Source organism: Mastacembelus armatus, chromosome 19 (genome assembly GCF_900324485.2).
Source record: "Mastacembelus armatus chromosome 19, fMasArm1.2, whole genome shotgun sequence".
Lineage (NCBI taxonomy): Eukaryota > Metazoa > Chordata > Actinopteri > Synbranchiformes > Mastacembelidae > Mastacembelus > Mastacembelus armatus.
Genome location: NC_046651.1, coordinates 17,406,568 through 17,423,950, shown reverse-complemented (window position 1 = coordinate 17,423,950; position 17,383 = coordinate 17,406,568). Strand labels below are relative to the sequence as shown.

At 43.6% G+C, this 17,383-nt stretch overlaps 2 protein-coding genes across 3 annotated transcripts in view; both read left to right on the top strand.

Moving 5' to 3' along the window:
• pdk2a (pyruvate dehydrogenase kinase 2a) overlaps positions 1-12,435 on the top strand; it is a 71,013-nt gene extending 58,578 nt beyond the window's left edge. The window contains exons 1-11 of one of the 2 annotated variants that reach the window (XM_026314908.2): positions 6,093-6,293; positions 6,961-7,102; positions 7,504-7,575; positions 8,394-8,578; positions 8,790-8,879; positions 9,051-9,128; positions 9,497-9,570; positions 9,667-9,765; positions 10,420-10,530; positions 10,871-10,984; positions 11,178-12,435. In XM_026314908.2, the coding sequence (XP_026170693.1) occupies positions 6,167-6,293; positions 6,961-7,102; positions 7,504-7,575; positions 8,394-8,578; positions 8,790-8,879; positions 9,051-9,128; positions 9,497-9,570; positions 9,667-9,765; positions 10,420-10,530; positions 10,871-10,984; positions 11,178-11,321 (1,236 nt within the window). In that variant the 5' untranslated portion in view covers positions 6,093-6,166 and the 3' untranslated portion in view covers positions 11,322-12,435. Of the gene's footprint in view, positions 1-6,092; positions 6,294-6,960; positions 7,103-7,503; positions 7,576-8,393; positions 8,579-8,789; positions 8,880-9,050; positions 9,129-9,496; positions 9,571-9,666; positions 9,766-10,419; positions 10,531-10,870; positions 10,985-11,177 lie in introns of those variants that run through there. The other variant, XM_026314909.1, reaches the window with a different exon arrangement.
• Positions 12,436-16,452: 4,017 nt separating this feature from the next.
• Positions 16,453-17,383, top strand: part of myo1d (myosin 1D) — a 67,622-nt gene continuing 66,691 nt past the window's right edge. Inside the window, exon 1 of the mRNA XM_026315584.1 lies at positions 16,453-16,899. Within this exon, the coding sequence (XP_026171369.1) occupies positions 16,805-16,899 (95 nt within the window). The 5' untranslated portion in view covers positions 16,453-16,804. The remainder of the gene's footprint in view (positions 16,900-17,383) is intronic.

Here is a 17,383-nt window from a genome sequence, read left to right as displayed (position 1 = left end):
ACACACACACTCACACACACACATGCTATATAGACACATCCAGAGCAGTCCTCCTCAAGGTCAGCTGGCACAGTGCAGCTGCAAAAACACTCAAATTAACTCCCCAAATGAAACAAACCGGATGTGTCTCTGATTATGAATCTTTCTGACAGAGTCAAACCCAACCTGTTGGAACTGTGACACAAAATGCCATCAAGCTAAATAAAAAACCCTAATAAACCATAATTTTTCACTGTTGTTGGTAGAATTTTAACAACTTTCTAACCAAAATCAAACCAGAAAAGCTTGAAATCACTGGCATACTCAAACCTCACTTCATAGCTCATCCCGTTTCAAAAACAGCATCAACAGCACTCATCGGCACACAACGAAGTGCATTATACAACAGCTCAAGCATAGCGGAGCTCGCTGTGATCCAATTTATAGTGTTGGGGGGGTGGAAACATGATAAACGAGGGCAGAAAAACAGCAAAACAAGCCCAGACCCATGAGATGTGTACAGCAGTACAGTGGTTATGTGACTGGTGATTAGCAGGTAGGCCACAGCCATGATTCACTTTCTTAAATTAGCTCAGTCAGACAGGACCCCCAGGGAATGGACAAGAAGGGTGGGCTGAGTACTGTAAATGAAGCGATGGTATTCAGCTGAAGTCTGAAGACCAGTGAGATTCAGATCTTACAGCAAACAAAACTAATGAGCCTCTAATGTAACCTATTAACCCCTCTTAGAGTCCACTGCAGTGACTTCGTGACTGACGGACTTTGGTGTGGAGCTAATTGTCTGGCCTGAGAGTGTGAAGTATCTGAATGCAGCAGTGTGTGTGCAGGTTGCTTTTCTCTTTGATGCTTCAAACTGATCCTCCACATTTCCCTCCTGCCTCCAAGAGACCAGTGAGGATGAACCGGTCCACTGATAATCCTCTCCAGGCTTTGATGACGATTAAAAACTCACCTCGTGCAAAAAACCCTGCATGTTTGTTGTTAAGGCACAACCAGGGGGCTCACTACAAACATATTTATCATGATATTTAGTGCAGCTCCATCCATGTGCAAGCATAAAGAAGAAAGGTGAGCAATGTCTTCCATGCTCCTCTGCCTGTCTCTATATTTACCCTGATATACAGTGTTTGTATTTACCAGACAGAAATGTTCCAGAAAATGTGCTGACAACCCTCCTTCAGCCTGTTTTAGCCATGTTAGCAGCCTGCTGCTAAACAAGATGAACAACCTGACAAATAACGGATGGGTAGCCATGAAATGCCTGGTACACACACACACACACACACACACACACACACAAGCACACACCAGCAGGTAAAACATCTCCACATCTGTAGGATACAAACACCTGTATACACATCCAGAGCACTTTTCCTCCGGTGCCACCAGCAGGTTGAAGTCTTAGGTTCAGGGTGAAATGCCCGTTGGTGCACACAGTCTGGCTTCATAGCTGCACCTCAATGTCAAGATTTTACTTGACACTTTGGCTTCAGCCTCAGCTGCACCGTGCGTGATGAATGTTTGCCTGCTCAAACTACGCTGGTAACTATGATTTCAGGTTAAGATCATGATCTCAGCTGTGTCAGTGTGAGCATGTCCAAAGCAGAGCTGTGCTTAAGACTCTCATAATGAGTTTTCAGGTCAGACTCACTGTGTTTGGTGTTGCTGTAGGCAATGATGTTTATCTTTATCACGTGAAACATCAGCCAGATTATTCAGTCAGTTACATCCACATGCAAACACTTCTCTGATAAGGGAAAAGGGCAAACGTGTTTTCTGCTCATGTTTCTCAGCCTGTCCTGATGTTTCTGATGTGGTGTTTATATTTTATACTTTTCACTAACAATCCCACAGCCCTTTCTCTTGTTTTCACACAATCCAAGCTTTAGATTTGTGTTTTGCACATTTTCAAATTTAAACTAATGCAATAATATCCCTACATGTTAAGTTTATATTTATATTGTGAGACTGTCGAGGTTGCTACTATACGATTTAGTTTTATAACAAAGAGAAGAGTCCACACTGCAAGTTCTGCGGGCACGGATCGTGTTCTGAGATTTGTAGGACCCTTTATTCTCAGTCCTGTGACTCCTCGGACACTGATACGTATTGACAGAAGCAGGCCAGACAGCAACCAGCCGACAGATGTAGGCTACTTTCCATCAGCACTGAGCTGAAGTTGCCTGCCGACATGCAGAGCATCGCTGCGTGTGATGCTGATGCTGCCAAAGCTCCGAGCGTCTCCTCTGAGGAGCCGCGGGCTGCGCATCAGCTGTGGCCACTGCAAATCAACAAATCAGCACAGCAGATGCTGATTCCTGAAAACAGCCCCGCGTTTGGCCCGTCACAAAACGAGGTTGAGGTCTGTTGGTGCGGTGTCTAACATGGCTGAGATGCGCTACGCTGTTACACATCCAGTTTGCTCTGTGTCTGAGCGCACATGAAAGACGCGCATTGAATAAAAGAGGACAAACTCACGCGTTCCCGTTATTCGAGCCATACGTGCCAGGGTGGGAGGTGGGTGCAGAGCAGCCCCAAAAAGCGCCCTCTCTTCACGGTGTGTCCAGTGCCCGCCGATCGCTGCTCCAGTCCTCCTGTGCTCCTGTGGCAGGGACGAGCGCGCCTCCTGTAGCTGCTACTGTGCAGGACTGAGCATCACACCGTGGAGCTCCACTAGTGTGGGATGATGATGTCGCGGGAATAGGAGCGTTAGTTTCTCCTTTTAACGAGAACATCCATGTCTCCAGCCTGAGTCACCCTACTGTTTAGAGGGGGAGCCAAGGCAACGGATCTCTCAGCAACCTGAAGAAAAGATCACGTATCTAATATTCTTATTTAGATACCTGTCCCTCGGGAATTCAGATCAAATCCTGCCTACCCACATGGGCCCTAGGAGTCCTGCAGATCCGACCAGCACAGGGAATAAGATAAAAGCAGCACATAAGCAGACTGAAGTGTAATTATAGCACAGGCTTTATGCAAACAATCCAACAGCTTACACTTAAAGCCGCATGGCTCAACCCAGTGGCTATATCCTCCATACATGAAATCTCTTCACACCTTCTGTTTCCCACTCTGTGAAGAGAAAGCGTCTGTATGTGGACGCAGTTGGCACAGGCGCCAAAACAGAAACAGAGCATGGAGGACTGGACGCTTCATCTTATATCCAGACCTGATGAATCAGGCTTTTATGGCCCAACTCTACATGAAGAACTTGGGAAATGCCCCTTTTTGTGATGCCAGGAAGGAGACATGGTTTTATTTATTACTGAGGAACTTAACTCCTTATAAAGGACCCCTTTGCTCATGGGGTTATTAATTACTTTGGTTAAGGTGCATGTAGACATTTGACATCTGTATTTAACGTATTTCATATGACAACATAAATTTCATGTGTTTTTTAAGACAAGGGACCATTTTCTTGGTCAACTAGTCACCAAAATCAATAAAAACATACAGAGTGTGAGCAGTCTGCTCATATCCTGACATTATTAGGTCTTAATAAATAATTAGTTCATTTATGGACCTGAGTCCATGTGAAGATCAGTCAGACCAGTGCTGCTGTTGCAGAGTGTGGATGGAGCTCCTGAAGCTCAGGATGATCACGGTCATGCAGGCAGCAGGTTGTTCCCTTCTGCTGAAGTTTTCTCTCTTTTGTTCCCTCTGTACTTTTTTCACTATTCATTGTCAGCACTGCCTTTCAAAATGATTATAATGACCATGTTAAAGTTCTATTCATGTGCTTGATTAGTGGAAAGTCTTCTCTAATCTGTATTCACGTAGCTCTGCCATTAGAGGTTCTTTCATGAATAGGAATCAAACTCGCTGAATGTTGTAATGATTACGCTGGTCAGACGTATTGTAAAAATGCCGTGTCACTGTTTAATTATTAAGTTTTGAGTAGAAACGCAGTAACTGTGAGTAGAGTTCAGGAAGAAGTGAATCTGATTTAACCTTGAATCAGGGGGAGTCTTTTATTCTGAAGAGGTGAATCGTTGACATCGAACTGCAGGTTCTAACTGCGGTGACCTCAGTTCTGCGTAATGGGACGTCACCAGCAGCCTTTGGCCTGGAGCAAGAGGAAATTTCCACTGGTCATTATTGTTCAGTGGCTCACACTTCAGCCAAGGCAGCTCTTACAGGAGGCCCCCAACCATTAGAGGAATAGGGGCTGAGTACCAGCAGGGATGTACGCAGTCACAGACCGGTATCGTACCCGCAGGCGCCTTCAACCCTTCTCCAGTTAAACACTCTCCACTACATGTGTCTCCGGGGTGGTTTGGAACGAAAGGACAGCTGTTAGTTTCAGGCTGCAGCACAACACTCATCTCATCTAAAACTACTAGACCCAGAAATAAAACCATGAAGCTGAGGATCAGTCTGATGTGGCCCCCTAAAGATTTTAACACATGGTTGTCAATTAAACTAAACAACTACAATGAGGAACATTAAAATTCAGCTCACACATTAATGCACTGGTAACATGAAGTTCTCGCGATATTTAGCCCAAGAGAAACTTTGCGTACAGTAGCCTGTATTCACGATTGACTTTCTTAATAGAAACATTTTATGATTTCACTGTCCATTCTATTATCATTATTATTTGCACAAAAAGAGCATTTAAGGACCTTTGCAGATAGTTTATCATCAACCAATCACAAGCCTTAAAGCTGCGTCATCCCTAGCAACGGGGTCAACCACATCTCCTCACTAAGATAAAGGTTTTTGTACTTCCCTTACTCAGAGTTGGTCTGAGAAGTTTCCTAAATCACTTTTAGTCCAGGACTGGGACTTTCTATACTATGATAGGAGCTCTCCTGAGAGGATCCTAAGAAGCTTTGTGAATACGGGCCCAGATGTGTTTTTCAGGTCCAGACGTGTTTTTCAGAGAACGGACGTATTTTTCTTGACCAGACGAATTCTTTAAAAATTCACTTTAAGTGTGAAAATGACAATTCTTCCTGCTCTGTCCTGTCGTAGTTAAGTGCCTGAAGAAAAACAAGTCATTGTGTGGTCGGTACAGCAGACAGTGTCGGCTGGTTGAGCCCTCAGCTCAGTCTCCTTCTCTCTTTCAACTTTACATTTGAATACAGCTCGTCTCATGATTCTGTTGCTCTTAGACTTATTTTTCTTTCTGTTGTCAGACAACTGAATGGACATGAAATAGTGATTTGATTACAGCTTTTACATGCCACCTATTGACCAGCTTTTCCTGTGCAGCTGAAGTAAGATGTTAAATACCATTTAGAGGACAGTGACATCAGTGTTTTCAGATTCATCCACTGTGCAGTGTTTCTGAACCACATGCACACACTGCATATTAATGTATTCATGCATGTGATGTATGTGATGTGATGTGTTTTGGCTGTTGTGTGTGTGTGTGACGTCCTGAGATGTTCTTGGGCTGCTCCCTTATTTGAGGTCATCAGAAGAATGATTTGCCTCTGCTACACAAGTTTTGGTTGGTGCACTACATATCACATATCAATGCACTGCACACACTAGTGAAGTGACAGATTTACATAGTTTATAATTGTTTTTATTATGTTAAATAAATATTTAGTTTAAAAAGCGCGTGTGGCCTCCTCTTATTTTGTCCTTCCCTGGAGCCAGGCTGTGAGTGCACACATGTCAGAAATGTGTTATTTTAACACATATTTATTCAGTATTTTAAATATCACATTAACGACCATACGACAATAACGACCATCTTCTAAATCACAAAAAGATTTTTATTTCATTTCATTTCATGATTCATTAGGCACATAAACAAATGATGTTTTGGTTTTGGCCCCTCGCAAAATAAAGTCTATTTTAAATACTTTTACTCCCAAAGATGTGGACAAACACCAGTGTCTCCTCTAATTTGCGTATCTGTTTGTTTTACCTGCCTGTTTGTTGTGCGAGTCCTTATTAAATCCCCTTTTTTCAGGCAAATGAGCAAAGAACGATTGACTGGATCTCAAACTGGGAACAGCCAATATGTCTAAGCCCCTCCCCCCGGCGATTCCTATTGGCTCGCTTGGAAGGTAACTTTAAAAATGCCGTTTTCCTATTGGCTGGAGCTGGCTGCTTTCCAGAGGTACCTCCTCTTGTTTCCAGTCAGTGGCGTAATATCGGGTCCGACCAGCTGAAGTTCAAGTCTGAAAGAGCCGGGGGTGTTAAAATGGCCACAATGAAGTTCGTCCGGTTCATAATGAAAAGTGCCAGTTTGGCCAGTGTGCCCAAACACATCGAGCACTTCTCTAAATTCTCCCCTTCACCGCTCTCCATGAAGCAGTTTCTGGATTTCGGTGAGTGTTGATCTCCGCTCAGACGGGATTTGGGGGGCCAGGGGGGGCATTTGTTATGCAGACATGGGGCTACGAGCAGGGTTTGAGCTGTGCATATCTGGTCGCAAACGTGCCGTAAGTCAGGAGGAAAACATGTGTATGACGGTGTCTGTGTGCCAAAATATCCATGCAAGTGCGCGCAGCAGCGGCGCGCACGGTCTGGCTGGAGCAGCATATAGTGCTCATAGTGCAGAGAGTTGCGTCAGATCTGTAGCAGGGTCAGGCTGCGATGTGTGGGCCCTACAACGCAAATATTGAATTTGATTCCTCCAAAATAAACAGGGCCCCGTTTATAAACAGCCGAGGATGTGCGCGTCTGTGCGGGGAAACACGCAAATAAAGCCTCTGCTGGAAAACCGTGAAATGCCCGTTTCGAGGTCAATTTGTATGCAACGCACGTCCATCCCCAGAGCCAGAGCCAGGGTTTAGTCTCAGCAGCTGGCAAATCAACGAGCATGCAAACGTGAAATAAGTTAACTCTTATTTTTATTATCAGTTCATTTAATTATTTTAAGCCTTGGGTCAGAAAAAAACTAAAACACCAGAGAGATGTTGCCTTCAGGTTGTCCTGATAGTTTCCTAAAACCTAGACTGGCCTCTTTGTTTGTTTGTTTTTGTGTTGATTCAGGTTCCCTCAACGCCTGCGAGAAAACATCCTTTGTGTTTTTGAGACAGGAGCTCCCCGTTAGACTGTCCAACATAATGAAGGAAATTAACCTCCTGCCTGACAAACTGCTCAACACCCCGTCTGTGCAGATAGTGCAGAGCTGGTGAGTCAATGGATGAGGGTTTTATTATGATCTAAGTTATAACATTTGACCTATGGCTTCTGTGGTGTTTCTTTCTAATTATCACCTGTGTCTCCATTAAAACCAGATTTACTGCCAGATTTCACACAGCTGTTGACTTGTTTATTGCCTCGTAGTGGGCTGGTTTGTTTCTCTGCTGCCATAACGTCATGCACAGAAGCCTTTCACACAGTTGTACTCAGCCCAGGCCGCTCAGTGCACAGGGAGGAGGCTCAGGCATGAACTTTACCCTAGTTTCTCATGACAAGCCACTGCTCTCCCTCCCCTGGTGTCGAAACCACCAATAATATCCTTTAAAAACAAAAAAAAAACCCTGCCTTTATAACATTTAAGTCAGCTGCTTGTTTTGTGTCTTTATTCAGGTACATCCAGAGTTTAATGGAGATACTTGAATTTCTAGACAAGAATCCAGATGATCACAAAGTCCTGGGAGAGTAAGTTTCCAAACTGCAGGACACTGCTCTGTTTTTATGGATTTTTCCCTCATGTGTTTTCATTTTTCGGATTATTCCCTTTAGCTTCACTATGAGCTTATTAGCAAAAGGAGTAGCCAGAGAAATACTTTCACTGTTTAAACGGGCGAGATGTCACCGAACGGTTTTGTTGAAGTGTTTGTAGTAAACAACTGGGAGAGAACCACGGGTCAGTTCTTTTCACAGCGATATTCATTGCAGTGTTGCCAGGTCACGATCCATGATGTCAGTAAACATGTCACAGACACTGCAGGTGCTTAAACATGTCACTGAGCAGTTTTTAGGTACATAAGGAAGTTACTCTGCGAGCTCAGTAAATCCACATTTATTCATGTTGGTACAGAATATTTTACAGAATTATATCATCTGTGTTTCTGGTCTGATTTAAATTTAGGACAATACATGGAGACTATTTGATAACGTTCTGTGTTTATGTGGCTTTTTACCAGAAGTGACGTGTTTGAGGTGGTTAATGCATGAATCAACCCTAAGACTGACACTGTGAAAACTATAAATATAAACTGCTGAGCAACATCGTATGATGGTGGTTGCCAGTGTTGTGAGTTTCTTCTTGATGTTAGGTCATGGAAGAAGACTTTCCTAAACTCAGTCTTGATGTTTTCCAGGCAGCAAAAAGCAAAAAGCAAAAAGTAATGTGTGAAACAGGGAGGAAAACTAAGATGTGGATTGTTGACATCTATATTGGTTCTTTGGACGCTCGTGTTTTTCCATCCTCCCACAACCTTTCACTGGGTTTTCTTTGGGTCCTTCCTCCCCAGGTTTGTTGACGCTTTAGTTACCATCAGAAACAGGCACAACGATGTAGTGACGACCATGGCCCAGGGCATCATCGAGTACAAAGAGACGTTCCCGCAGGACTGGGTCACTAATCAGAACATCCAGTACTTCCTGGACCGCTTCTACACGAGCCGCATCTCTATCCGCATGCTCATCAACCAGCACAGTGAGTAACATCCATATAATTCACAGTGTACGTCTTCTGGTTATTGACTGGTCATAGGTTTAATCCTCCTGTCCTCACCTCAGAGGTGTGTTCTGTTTTCAGTACTTGCTCTTCACGAGCATTAAGTCTTGTCTTAAGTCTTATTTTTTCTTTACAGATGTCACTTTGCTTCATGTTCTTCCCCTGACATGTTTGTTTTTGTTGTCTGCAGCTCTTATTTTTGACGGCACCACTAACCCTGTCCACCCCAGCACGATAGGCAGCATCGACCCTCACTGTCAAGTCGCAGATGTAGTCCAGGGTAATGTGAATGAAATAAATCTAAATTATTTTCTCATTTCTGTATTGATTACAGATAAAACACCATTAATGTATACTTTTTATGTCTCTTTCTCCAAAAATATAAATTGCTACATTTAGAAATGAAGTTTTATATTGTGTTGATAATCACTGCTGTCTTTCATTTTGTTAGACGCCTTCCACAACGCCAAGATGCTGTGTGACCAGTACTACCTCCACTCCCCTGATCTGATATTACAGGAGATGAGCAGTAAGTTTCCACTTGATTTCATCTGGCAGGTAAAATTCAGACCAGTTTTACACTTAATGCCAAAATCCCAAAGAGATTGAAAGAAGCAAACAGAGTCAAGTCTTCTGTGTGTACATACAGTGTGAGTGTTCAGCCAGATGGCCCTGATGGGCCTCTAATTATAGCACTGAAGCTGATGTAGTGGCCCGGCTCACTGCACCACACACACACACACACACACACACACACACACACACACACACACACACACACACACACACACACACACACACACACACACACACAGCCCCCTCTCCATCCTCAGTTGGTGAGTGTTACGAATTTTAAATGAAGTGGATGAAATTAAGGTTTTGTTTCCCTCCGTGCAGACGAGAAGAACCAGCCAGTAAGCATCGTGTATGTGCCCTCTCACCTTTATCACATGCTGTTTGAGCTCTTTAAGGTACGACACAGTCAATACACTGATGAACGGCTTTACATTTGCATTTGAAAAGGGTTTTAAAAGCAGCTTTATTACATCCTGTTTTCCTTTTTGCAGAATGCCATGAGGGCCACCATTGAGACCCATGAGAACAGCAACAGCCTCCCACCCATCCAGGCCATAGTGTCTCTCGGAGGCGAGGACTTGTCGATCAAGGTGGGTTGCAAATTACAGTAGAGCTGCTCGAGATACGAGAATAGTCCTCTGGTTATTTTGATAAGTGTCCTTGGTTCACATGAGGAAAAACTGAAGACAGCAGGTTCCTGTTTGACTCTGCGCTTCAGTTTTTCTGTTTGTATGTTCAGTCTGTGTTTGCTCAGGTCGTCTCCAGAAGCTTCCTCTCACACAGGTGGATCCAAGCCTTTGAATTTCCTCAGGGAGTCAGTGGGAATGAAGCGATAAAGATAAAATGCTGATCACATTAGTATTAAATTACAGCTTTGTTTTAAATCCTTGTCTGAAACACTTTTTATATTGTGTTTTTATTCAATTTGTCTCAGGAGTTTAAATTAGAGGTAACGGAAGAGTCGGGACCAACACTACTCTAAACTGCTGGATGTGTCCTAATGATGCGGTTTGATAATACATCCACATACACAGCTTTAATAGTGATGATACATTGACAAACACAGTCCCTGCTCCTCTTTGTTTTCCTCTTTTCGATGCCGGTACGTGCAGCGAACAAACCAAAAGCCACTTGGCTGCTGATGACAGGCAGGCTGCTGTCTGCTGGCATTATCACTGTGTTTTTGTGACTCAGCCCTGTTCAAGGCCCTCTCATCACTCTGTTTCTCTGTTTCTGCTCTGTAGGTGAGTGATAATGGTGGCGGCGTCCCCTTTCGGAAGACTGAGACTCTTTTCAGCTACATGTACTCCACCGCTCCCGCTCCACAGATTGCAGAGTACGCTCGGCCTCCGCTGGTAAGCAGAGATCCAGGATTTTGTGTATTAACTCATTTGCACTCCTACATATATTGAAAAACAAATATATGTTTTTTTTTTTATAGCAGGCTTTCAGACAGCGTTAATTGCACCATATGCCATTTGGCTGTGCAGCCCACGAGCATCAAAATGCTCATTTAGCCTTTTACTGAGACCTTCCCTGCTATTTAAAGACTGAAAGCTTTTTTTAAAAATTGACTGACCTGCAATGCACAAAGCAAAGTTGACAAAAAGACTTGTTTGTTCCACTGCTCTTTTAATGCAGTGTGACAGAGAACAAAGCCTTGTTAAAGCCTTGATCTCCTCTCTCTCGCTGCAGGCTGGTTTCGGATACGGTCTGCCCATCTCTCGTCTCTATGCCAGGTACTTCCAGGGAGACCTGCAGCTCTACTCCATGGAGGGCCACGGCACAGACGCTGTCATCCACTTGAAGGTGAGCCAGACATGGTGATCATGTGTGAAACTGTGACAAGATGCCAGAGTTTGAAAGCGTGCCGCACACAGTGGAGAGAGAAAACCGCCTATGACATGCTATTATTAAACACACACCAACTCTGCAGACCTGTGGGGCCAGTTTAGCTAAGACAGGCCATTTGTAATTACATCTTGTCTTGTTGTCCTTCCAGGCGCTGTCCACAGACTCCATCGAGAGGCTGCCGGTGTACAACAAAACTGCTCTGAAGAACTACAAAGTGAGCCAGGAGGCAGATGACTGGTGCATACCCAGTAAAGAGCCACTGGATCTGAGCTGCTATAAGGTGGCCAAGTGATGATGTCCTCCAGTCCTGGAATTTCAAGCCCACATGGCAAGAAGCCTCCAGAATATCTGTTTTCTTATTCCCATGTCATCATCCGCCAAGACAAATGGGTACAGTCTGGTTTTAGCAGTAGCTTGTTCATGTTGTTTTGAGTCCCTGTTGTTTTTCTGGGTTCTTCATAAGAAAATACACAAATAGAAAACAGCTACTAACAGAGGAGCCCATCACAGTCACCTCTGAGACTTCACAGATGCAGCTCCAATGTTGCTAAACACACATAGCATCTACAAGGAGTGTGTGTGTCTTTGTGTGTGTGTGTGTGTGTGTGTGTGTGTGTGGACACGGAGCCCAGAGTGGTGCACACACAGGCACCACGGAGCAGAGAGGACCGATAAAGAGGAGGGATCCTGTTCCAGTTTCAGGCTTTACACATGTATTAACCTTTTAATACAGCAGCTGTTTGAGAGATTCAGGATGGACGGGGTCAGTCAAACAGGGATGGACCTGTTGTTCAGAAAGATCCTGTCCCCTGTGGGAAATGTCACCCAGGCCTTACAGTAGCAACTTCACCCAAAGGCTCACATCATTGAAATACTTGAACTATTCAAACTAATGTTGTTCAGTTTAAAGTACTGTAACACTGGTCTGTTGACTGGAGCAAATGTTTGACTTGGAAGTTGAGTGGTTTTGCTTTCTGCATGAATGTTTGTTTGGGCTTTTGATATTTCAGTTTCTAATCACACTGTTTGCACAGACTGAGAAGATACAGTGTTATCTTATCATCAGTTTTCTGGACCAGGTTTTGCAGCAAACTACCAGAAATGTTTCCGAGCTTGTGTGGAGGTTTAGTGCAGAGTTCATGAAGCCAGTGTTATTAAACCCCAGAAGGCAGCGAATGTCATGTTTGGTTCCTTACCAGCCTGTGATCCAATAAAACAAGGCCAGTCTCAGATCCTTTATTAGACTCTTCCATATGAGGAAAAATGCCCTGGGTCCATATGTGTTCAGTAGGAAGACTTTCATTTGTCTTAATCACACATGAGCTGAGAGGTTATTTTTATAGCTACATTTTTTTGTGACTGAAATGCTTGTAAATAAAATCAAGATAATAAAAGAGAAGAGCTTCTCCTGTTGTGTGAGTCTGTGTGGGATTAGACTCCAGGTGACTGGGTAAACTGTGAGCCTCCCTGTGGTCAGGCCTGTCCTTGGCTTTGTATTGCAGCTGTGTAGGTGAAACTGGGAGAAACAAAGCATGCAGAAAAGTTACTGCATCTGTTCCGACCCTGGTGACATGATCAGGTTCAGCTTCTCTAACCCTGCAGCTGGTCCTGCTCCAGACGGTCTGGCACAAAAGAGTCTCACTGTGGAGGAAGATTTGCCGGTGAGTGCACAGAGCCCAGTAAGACAGAGGTCAGCAAGGGGAAACGGACGAGCCACAGTGTTTCGTTGTGGTTTGACGTCAGAGACATGTGAGACTCGTGCTACTAAAGGCTAAGAGCCCTGAGGCAATTCTAATAATAGCTGGCTTCTTTTGGCTCTTTGTCACGGAGGCTTCACATATGAAAGAGAGAGAGTTGCTGTAGGTTTTACTTTTAATGTTTATGGAATAAATTTCCTCCACTGCAAAAGGCACTTTTTACCCTTTAGTTTGGCAGGTTTTTCACAACAAACATGACGAGATGGTGAATTGTAGTGAATCATAAAATAAACTTGAGCAACCAAACTGATTGTTTGCTTCAGCAGCCTCACAGTTACATTCTTTTCTCAGGCCGGTGGCACCAAGATCCAAAACCACATATACTTCTGCTAAAAAAACAGGCTTTTCTCTAGTTGTTATTGTGAAACTACCCCAGTGTGAGAAGGGAGCATCAGTCTCGTAATGTCGGTCACTGTCTGTATAAACTCACTTAGCAGCTAGTTTTGTGTGTGTGTGTGTGTGTGTGTGTGTGTGTGTGTGTGTGTGTGTGTGTGCGCGTGCGTCTGCCAGTTGTGTATTCTGTGTTGATGTGGACTGAGGTTTTACAGTCAGCCTTATGTTTATAGAGCCAACAGGTCAGCAGCAGCTGATCTAAACACGGCCATTAAACCGGGGTGTTTACTCCCACGGCTTCATCGCAGCAGTGGAAAGAATCCAGCTTTGCCCTTCTCCTTATCTCCTGCAAACAAGCGGCTGATCGACTCCACAGCAACAGGAACAGGTGCTGCAGTACAGGGACACAAACACCACGCCAGTACCTGCATATCTGTCCAGTATCTGTATGTTCCTGTGGACTTGAATCCCTATATTCACCTTATGTACAGTCTCTTGTGCAAAGAGAATCAGTGTGTGTAAATAAAATGCAGCAAATGGCAGAAATACTTGAGATAAATCATCCAGATCTGTAGAGAAGCTGAAACAGCTAAAAGTACTGGATGAATATTATTATTTAATTAACAATGTGAAATATATAACAGTTTCAAATCAAGTGAAGACGTGTAGAACATGAGGAGCTGTGTTACAGAGATCACTCCAGTTTATTTGACAGACAAAAACACAACAAAGACTACATGTACCCTGATGTACGAGGACAAACAACCCAGACCAGCAAAGGCAAATCCCCCAGTGACCTTTGACCTGGTGCCCTGGTTGCTCACACCAAGCGTCACTGGCCCCATGTGTGAAAGTGGCTCATCACCAGCAGAGACAGGTGACACATCATGTGCTTTTATGAAGAGCTGGTTGTGATTTCAGCTTAAAGCTGAAATATGACAGTGCTTCATCATCAAGTCTCTTGTGTTCCGCTGTCAATTTTAATATGACCTCAGAGTTTACACATCAGCTCATTAAAAGAAAATATAGCTGAGTCTTTAGCTGTAAAAACACATTTATTCCCTGAACAATCATTTTGGAGCCAGTTTAGCAAGAGTTTCATCATGTTCCTCCATTTAATTAACAGTAAAAAGCTAATTTCACATCCATCTGAAAGGCTGGTGCCGTCTAACTTAGTCCACATTTACTTTTACTGAGGACACATTTTCAAAAAAGCTAATGTCTCAGCACTTGTTCTTTGGCCAAGTACGTCCATCCATCATCCACCGCTTATCCTGCTACCTCCAGGTCACAGGGGGCGAGAGGTGGGAACACCCAGGACAGATCAGCAGTCTGTCACACACAGACAGACACACACCTCCAGCCGACCTAAGCTGCATGTGTTTGGACTGTGGGAGGAGAAAAACCCACACGGACAGAGGGGTTCACACCTGAAACCTTCTTTTCTGTGAGGTGATACTGCTAGCCACCACTCCACTATGCCACCTTTGGCCGAGTATTATTTGTACTGAAGAAGGAGCAGCTGTTTTTTATGTCTGTGCGGCCCCTTCTGGTGAACTGCATAGATCAGTGCATTTTCCTCTATAATATAATATTTACATAATATAGATATTATAGCATGTGATTATAGTGAAAATTATATATTAAACTGTTTTTTGTGTATAAAGTGATTCATGAGTCTGAGACTTTATGAAGTGAACGTATTTAAATACATAAATCACATATTTAATATAAATTACATGCTCATATGTTATTGCTGAGAATGAAAACAGTTTTAAAAATAATATTTCACATTATGTTACGATCCATTAAATATACAGAATAAAGGTTTTCTCCTGTGGTCCAGTCTAATCTGACCAGTACATACTTGTGTTCTCATCGGAGGTAAAAACGACAACAAATAATCTTCATGTGACTGTGCAACAACAAAGCGAGCGCCCCATATAAATGTCATTTTTTTACATAACTGCAGTGTAAGTGTTGTTTTGTTGTGGTCTCCAGATGGTTGTCTTCACTGCGTCTGTGTCTGTGTCTGAAATGCTGTCGCCTTGTGCCGTTTGTGCTCGGGGAACACAAACTGTGAGTAGGAGCTTTGTTCTCTGAAGGTACAAAGCTACAAGGCAGATGGAAGCTAAACGTCATCTATTATGCAACAAACGTTGGTCTTTTCCCAGATGTTGTTTGGCAGAGACAGAACTGTGTCGAGCTGATGAAGAGAATAAAACATTACATTGAATTAAAACCTTTTACTTACAAAGTGTGACAAACTCAACTATTCGGATCATTTTCATCATTTTTTTAAGGGTTTTTTTTCTCAACATCACTTAGTTCCAGATTCACTGACATGAAGAAACTGAACATCTTCATGTTTTTGGATGCTGATCAGACATTACTACAGATTTTAGGGAATTTACCAAACCAAATAATTCATTGACTTTTTAAATAACCTGCAGATTCACTGACTCGAGATTATTGTTAAATTACAGTAAATTCATTTTCTATTCCATTAATTCATTCGACCTTTTAATTATATTTAATATAAAGCCACGTTTGGACTGACGGGTACTTGACTCTGATAGAGAAAATAAAAACCTTTATTGTGTTTTAACTTCTTCTTCTGCTAATGTGTGTGTGTAATCATCGAAACATCCCTTGGAATTATGTTAATCCTCAACTATTATGAATCTGTGAGAATTTTCTGTCTGTTGAGGCTTCAACATGTCAGTCCGGGCCCTGTGCTGTGAACAAACAACACTCTGTCTATATTTTCTCTGAGGAAAGTCAGTCAGTGAATGAAAAATAACTCTTTACATAAATAATGTGCAGGAATGGTTCACAGCGCTGCAGTCTGCTGAATGTAATCAGGAGGAGTAGGAGTCAGTCCTCTCTCTCAGGCAGCTGGTAGCACAAAGCACAATCTAGTTGGATCTGCCCAGAACAGGCGTTTGCATCTGTTCTCCACCAGGTGGCGGAGTAACATCAGTGTAAGCCCGGTGAGGCTTTCAAACAGGAGGCCCCGGTCAGACTAACTAATAGTTCATCTAGTAATAGTTGAAAGTCATAGTTGAGGCTTCTGTCACACCTGGACTCTTCATGTTCATCCCAGTGAGAAAGTTCTCCGGTGTTTTCCTTTAATGGGAGCAGGGGGCATCCACTCTCCGCTCTGGCCCCGTCACCGCTGAAATATGTATCAGACAGAGGAGCAGTGGTCTGCAAAATATTTCTAATGCCTGTGAACTGAAAACACTGGGCCAGGCTGACCCACACCTCTGCACGGGGCGGGGACCGGTGCGTCAGGCTGCGGTCCCATTGGCTGCTGGTCGGTGCGGACGACAGGAGACAAACTCCAGGAAAACGGACGCACGATGTAACGGGACAAACATTTCGGCGAGAAGAGGAAAGTTTGTGTGGATATGAGGATTTTCTTGGATAATAAGCTGGACGTCTGAGACACAAAACGCGTTTACCATCATTTACTTTGACCACGCGGTGTTTTTAAACTGTTTCGGACCTTTATTCAACATGACCGAAGAGAGTTTGGAAATGCGCACGGAGCACAGAGCTGCGGTCCACTGAGGAGAGGAGGTGCGCAGGGAATGCTCACCTTTGTGGCACGATAAAAAAAACAAAAAAAAAAGCTGTGGAGACATTTTTACTGGAGCTTCATCGGGAATAAGGTGGAAACATGGCCGAGCACGAGAGTCTGGAGTTCGGAAAAGCGGATTTTGTGCTTTTGGACAATGTGTCTATGGAGGAGTTCATGGCCAACCTTAAACTCAGGTAGGCGGCTCACCTTTGTAAACCTACTGGTGTCCCACGGCAGAATTAACGGTGAGAGAGAAAATATCTGACTCTTACCGTCATTTTAGCTGAAGATGTGTAGAAACTTCATTATCAGCTGCTCAACAGGTGCCGCGGGCTCATCTAATGACCCAACTTGAAATGTATGAATGAGCAGGACTTGTCAAACTGGCCATCGTGCAGTTTATGCAAATGTTGTCACTGCACCTGTTTGAGTTTTGACTCCCACATGTGAAGTGTTGTGTGTTTGAACAGCAGGAATAACAATGAGGCCTTGGAGTAGTCTCTGGGGATGGGGTACATTCCTTCTGGTGTCTGTTTCCATCAGACCGGTAATTCCTACCGAAATATGCTGAGTGACTCCACCCAAACCCACAGTTGGAACAGACCCACAGACCGGTTCTGTCAGTGTCTGAGAGGGTTCACTCAGCTGGACCTGGTGCTTGTAGGGGGTTTAAGTTTG